General features: G+C 48.9%; 1 protein-coding gene across 1 annotated transcript; it reads right to left on the reverse strand.

Annotated features, from left to right (window-relative positions):
* Window positions 1–565: 565 nt before the first annotated feature.
* UCHL1 (ubiquitin C-terminal hydrolase L1) lies at window positions 566–5,299 on the reverse strand (the record flags this gene model as incomplete). Its single annotated transcript, XM_081999076.1, has 9 exons — window positions 566–652; window positions 946–1,004; window positions 1,378–1,447; window positions 1,826–1,873; window positions 1,949–2,034; window positions 3,396–3,546; window positions 4,708–4,836; window positions 5,143–5,154; window positions 5,267–5,299. The coding sequence occupies 9 exons, from the start codon at window positions 5,297–5,299 to the stop codon at window positions 566–568; spliced, it is 675 nt and encodes a 224-aa protein (XP_081855202.1).
* Window positions 5,300–6,114: the final 815 nt, after the last annotated feature.

Raw genomic sequence — 6,114 nt, forward strand, 5'->3', positions numbered from 1 at the left:
TGGAAAAGCTTTACCAGAAGGTTACTGCAGCACTGGAACATGTTACACAGACAGCAGTGCCTCTCCATCCTTGAAGGCATTCAGGACACTAGAAAAAGCTACTGTCCTGCTAACCTGAGGCTGACATTAACTTTTTGCTCCAAGGAGAGCTTTGAGAGTCCTTTGAAAACAAAAAGATGCCACACGAAACTCCTTCTGGAGAAAGTTACAGTGATCACTTTAGTCCATTTAGTCTTCCAGCAGAACATTTTATTCTCATTAAGGACAAGGAAATATCAACCAACAGCTCAATTAACATGACACAGATTAAACAAGCCCTGTTAAGCATCTTCTACTTAACATGTGAAAAAAGTCTAAAGACATCAGATGTGTCCAAACTGTTCACATTAAAACTTGAGCTCATCCTTTAGCATAAGCTCAGCTGATGTTGCTCCTGTGTATAGCAAAAGGTGGAAACAATTTAAGTTACCAGAACAGCTGTGTTTAACAAGTACTGAAGCACTGGAGTTTAGACTGCATTTACTGGTGTGCTATTAGACTGCTGTCCTTCCATCTTTTCAGAGTCTCAGGCAGACTTGCAGAAAGCCACAGCAGAAAAACGAACCTCTCCTTTTTCACGTTCTGTAAATTGTCTGCAGATCTTAGCAGAATCCTTGGAAGAGAAAAAAAGCTGTTTAGACTATCAGAATACACTTGCTGTAGAAGAAAAGTCTTTGTTGCTCCTCTCTGGGTCTCACCAACTAAGTTACGAGGTCTTGTAGCACCAGCTAATAAATACACTTAATGGATTATCTAGCTCTGTGGCACAGTACTACCTTGTTACCATGGTATAAGGGCACCAACTTGTACAGCAACAAGGTGCAGCCGCTATACACTGAATGCATGCCCCTCATCCTTTTATAAGCCTTCTCTTCAGAGAAACAAGCAGCAAGCAAGGAGTCATACCTTCAATAGCAAGTCATCTGAGCTTGTGCCATGGTTTACAGGAAATGGCATACGCCCATCTGTGAAAGAAAGTCCTATCACTCAGTGTACTTCTGATTCAGAAGTAATGGTAAGTGAGCATAGTGGGCCCAAGAAACAAGTATATGTCAAGATATTTGGGAGGTCACAATAAATTGTCAATACATAGCTTGAGCGAGAAGGAAACCAAGTATTTCCAGCTCTACAGGAGATTACATGCTTTACAAGAGGGTCTAGGCCTTCAGTGCAACCCACCTTCAGTTACAATCTTCAAGTGAAGATGCAAGTTATGTATTGTTGTTGAAAGCCTCAGTAAACAGCTTAACTAGCACCAAATATCTAGCCTGAGCTCCCCAACACTGCTGTCCAGTGTGAAGTAGGCCCAGTCCAAGTCTAGAGTTCTCAGGACCTTACCCAATTCATACAGATGCCCATCCACATTGACAAACAGGATGAAGTGGAAGTTCACACTGTTGTCCTCAACCTTAGGAGAGACCATTACATACATTTGTTAGATTGAAAAGAGCCTACTCCTGCAAACCCTACTTGTGACTACAGGACAGAGGAGATGTCAACAAAGCAACAGCAAAGGACCAAAAACTTAAGTTGAGCTGAAAAGGTCTCCGCAAGACCTCTAAAAGATCAGGCACCAGAAATCCTAATGTATAGTCACATTTTCAAACTGGGTCTGAACACAAAATTTCAATCCATGTTTGAGGAAGAAACTCCACACAAGCATTCACCCATGAGTCACTCATTTCTCTTCATGAACTGTTAACAGCTATCTGCCAGACAAAGACCTGTCTTGCTTTACCACCTTCATTAATCCCTTCTCCCAAGTTTTTACACATTCATATCTTACCTGACATTGTCCTTCCTGTGCAACTGAATTGTGGACTTCTTGTATAGCCTTAAGAGAAAGCAGATACAGGTTACTACATCCTTAAGAGCTGATAGCTATCAGCAGTTTGTATAGTTCATATACCTTATTATTTGCAAAATGCTTAGCTCTTTCTTCAGGAGACATATCAGCTGTTTCATCTAGAAACTTCTTCAGGGCAGACCCCTCATCTGCACAAGATCAAAGATTTTAGTCAGTATAGGTAGAATATAATATAGGTAGTATATATAATATTCAGTATAGGTAGAACTTCAGTTACAGTTCAGATGCAGTCCACAGTAATCAGTATTTCTTGCACTAAATAGGAGTCATTGATATAAGCACATTATAACTACCACTTCAAATAAGCTATTTGTCCAGAAGTTATTAACAACAATCTACACAAACAGCCAGAGTTCAAGTGCTTCAAGGTGCTCTGGATCCTTGCCTTGGAACTCACTTTCAAATGGGATTTAGCTTTTCTGATTTCCCCCTTGCAGATTTGGCAGAGGTGTTCAGTCCTGTTTTGAAGAAATTCATGAAAGGTGCCAGCTGTAAAGTATAAACTAACAGAATATGGGTAGATGAACTTTAAGTTTTACTCTCACTGCCTTCAAATGACCACAGCACTGGCTCATGATAGGCTTACTTTGATTTTCAGAACATAATTCAGTAGTGCAGTACTAAGAGGCGCAAAGTTCTAGTCTTAGGTGAAAAATGTGCTGCACCCTTTATTTCACTGATCAAGGGTGTGTTATTTCAGAAAATCCTTTCAAGAAGAGTAAAGCAAAGCTACTCTCATTTGGTCTTCCACATATATGTTCTTTTGTATAAGGAAGAATCCCACACTACCCAAAGGGTTCAAGTTTTCTTGGAGTAACAAAAGTTATATTTTGCAGATCTCTAGGTCTTTGAATAAAGTATTTCCTGGACTCAATGACAATCCTTTTTTGACAAGAACTTGCAATCCTATCTCCTAGGAGTTTCCAGCTACCAGTTGCCTAAGCCAGTTTTATACCCTTTTCTATAGGAAGGGAACCACCAAAACTCACCTCCGCAGGAAAAGTCTACTCACAGACCCTTGTCATCCTATACTACTTCTCCAGCAAAACTAACACACATGTTAGACCTACTTACAGGCTACGCTGAGCAAGTCTATTTACATTAGACCTAAGTGGCATGAAGAGTTTTCTTCAGCTGACATTATCAACACCCATGTCAAAAGCTTCGAAACATGATAATTCCTAATTACAAATACACTTTGGCCAGTCCTACTGTGTGCCCTTTTCCTCTTGCATCGCTCACTAGGATGACACCTCTGCAGCTCCCAGACAGGAATCCAAGTACATTCCCTTCTGCAATTCAGGCAGTAGGCAAGACCACGTGCCCCTCTCCAAGAGATGAAAGGCCCACTTACCAACTGAAGCAGCAGTTAAGCATGCCTTAACTTGGCTTGCATGAAAGCCCCAGGTGCCTCCTATAGCCCATACCCACTCAATCTTCCTGTCATGAAAAAATGGAAATTCAAGCATTTCAGAACACTCATACTCACCGAGCTTCAGTTTGTCTTTATTATTAGCAACTGCATGTATCAGACCAATTGTCCCACAGGAGTTACTGACTGTCTGCTTCAGAAAATACACCTTGGAACTGATTTCTTGGTCCTTTATTTTCTCAGTCTGTTGTTTCCTGAAGTTCTCATGCTGTAAACATGTAACTGTTTTAAGCACTTTACCATAGTAGTATCTTTTTATTGTGCAAACTACTAGACAAATGAGTTGCACAGAGAATCAATACCAGGACTGGACAAAGATTCACCCAGAAAGTAATCTTTGTGGCATAGGTCCAGTGAAGCATCGTACATCTATACTGGATGCAGGCCAAGTCTTAATGCACTACCTGTATGACTCAGTCATATCCAAAGGCGCTGTTCTTACCATCTCCATCCGTACTGTACACTGGAAATAGCCTGAGGTAGGAAATCATATAATGGACAGGCTCTTTTATATCCTCTCAACTGTTTTAGTCCATTTTAGTCCAATACGGCTACTCAGCATGTCTCTGCAATAGTTTGCCTTTGTACCTTTAGATTCCCTTCAGGAACGCCTCTCCATCAGAACAATGTATACATAGTGTAAAACCCAACACTAAAAAAAGGATTTTAGCCTTTCAGTAAAGGACCTGTGAAATATAATTTATTTCAAAGTCCATCTTCTCATCTACTTCCTTAGCATCAACTGGACTAAATGTATTAATTACAGAGGTAATTTAGGCCGCTCCAGATGCAATGATTCAGCATGGTAACAGAGTTGCTATTCCTCGCATTCAAGGTTGCTCATGGTTTTTTTCCCCCGCCTCAGTCTGATACACACAGCAAAGTGTAAGAGGGGTACTGAAATAAGAGGACTCGTTGTGTTGCTCAGTTTATTTTAATTCAGGCTATGTGGAGGCTGGGGCCAAGCACCCAGTAGCTACTACCTACCACCCACCTACAGCCCCAGTGCAAGCCAAAGCCACTCCCAGCCATCTGATGCTTGGAGAAATGACACAGGCACGCTCCTGACAGTGGCCAGCGGGTACAGACATGGCTGCTGACAACAGCCCAAATGCTCTTTTCTCCAGGGGTATTTGGGCCAGACATGGCCCAGCTGGCCTACGCAGGGTGACACCAGAAAGACCATGCGGCACCAGCGACCACACAGCACCGGGGCAGCCACAGGCTCCCTGCCTGAATCTAGCCCATCCGGCGGTCGCCGCCAGGGCTGCAGCCCTGAGGGCCTGTGAAAGACGGCGGTCCAGGAGGGACACAACATCCGCGCACCTAGGAGCGCCCCCCCGCCACGCGGGGCGCCCCCTCCACCTACCTGCTCGGTGAGGGGGAATAGCAGGAGCACCGCGCAGGCCGGGGCCGGCACGGCGGCCAGCGTCTCTTCCTCGAAGCCCAACACGTCCACGAAGCGCCAGCCAGGACCCACCCCCAGGCGGGACAGCACCTGCAGGGGGCACAGCGAGCGGGTGGCACTGCCCGGCCGCGACACCTCCCCCTCCCCCCCCGCCTCAGTGACACAGCACAACGCGCGGCACCGCGGCGCCACCTGCCGGCCGCACCCAGGCGCCGCCACCGGCACCACCCGCCCGAGGGGGCGCCCCTGGGGGAGGGCCCGGCCTCAGTGCCGCTCCGCAGGTGCGGTACCGCGCCGCGCCGCTCCAGCCGGCGCTGCCCCGGCAGGGCGGGATGCCGAGGGATGGAGGGAGAAGGGGCGGCGCCCGCCCGCGGCGGTCCTGCGGCGGGGACTCACTTTGTTCAGCATCTGGAAGACAACGCGGTGAAAGAGAGGTGAATGCCGGCGAGAGACGGCGCCCCACCGCCCGCCCCCGGCGCCATCCCACCCTCACAGCCCACGGCCCCCTCCCCTCGCGCACCTCGGGGTTGATCTCCATAGGCTGCCAGGCCATGGCTGCAGGGCGGCGGGAAGAAGGCAGGCTGCACCGCAGGCACGACGATATGGCTGGCACGACGCTGTCCCCCGCAGCACAACGCGCTCAAAGCCCCACTGCCGTCGACGCTGCAAAGCGGAGACGCCCACCCGGCTCTTATATAGGGGCGGGCTGGCCCACTCCGCGCCGCGGCGGGGGGAGAGGGAGGAGCAGGGCACGACCAAAGCCCGGGGGGCGCGCCGGTGCCCGCCTGCCCGGGCGGGCGATTCCGCTGCGGAGGTGAAGGCCCGCAGAAGCGGGGGGGGGGACAGGTGTCGGTGTTGGGGTGCCGCGGGGCTGGGGCGAGCGCAGCCGCGGCTGTGGGGGGCCCGAGTCCCGCTTCCTCCGCGGGAGCGGGGCGCGGCCGGCGGCGGGGAGGACCCCGGCCCGCCTTACGTCGGTGGGCAGAAAGTGCTAGAAGCGGCGAGGCCGAGGTGGAGGCAGCAGCTTCCTGCCCTGCCCCTCGCCCCCCCGCAGCCCAGCCGCAGAGCGCTCTTTACCCCGACAGCGTGTGTCTGCAGGATCGCTCCCTAAGCGTTGGGCCCTGCCGTGTGTGTGTAGCGTGAAGTGTGTGATGGTTTTGGTATTCAATGTAAGCCTTAGATACTAATTTCTAAAATTTTGGCATGATTATAAAGCCGTCACGAAAGCCACCTGTCTGCTGATTGCATCTCTGCAGCTTGAACCAATCCCTGAACCAGCCCAGCGATGGTGCTTATGAAATAGTGGGCTTTTTATCATTTATTCATGACCTGATGGTTTCTCCACACAATGTCTCTGGACGAGAACATCTC

Source organism: Phaethon aethereus (assembly GCF_964289735.1).
Source record: "Phaethon aethereus genome assembly, chromosome: 4".
NCBI lineage: Eukaryota > Metazoa > Chordata > Aves > Phaethontiformes > Phaethontidae > Phaethon > Phaethon aethereus.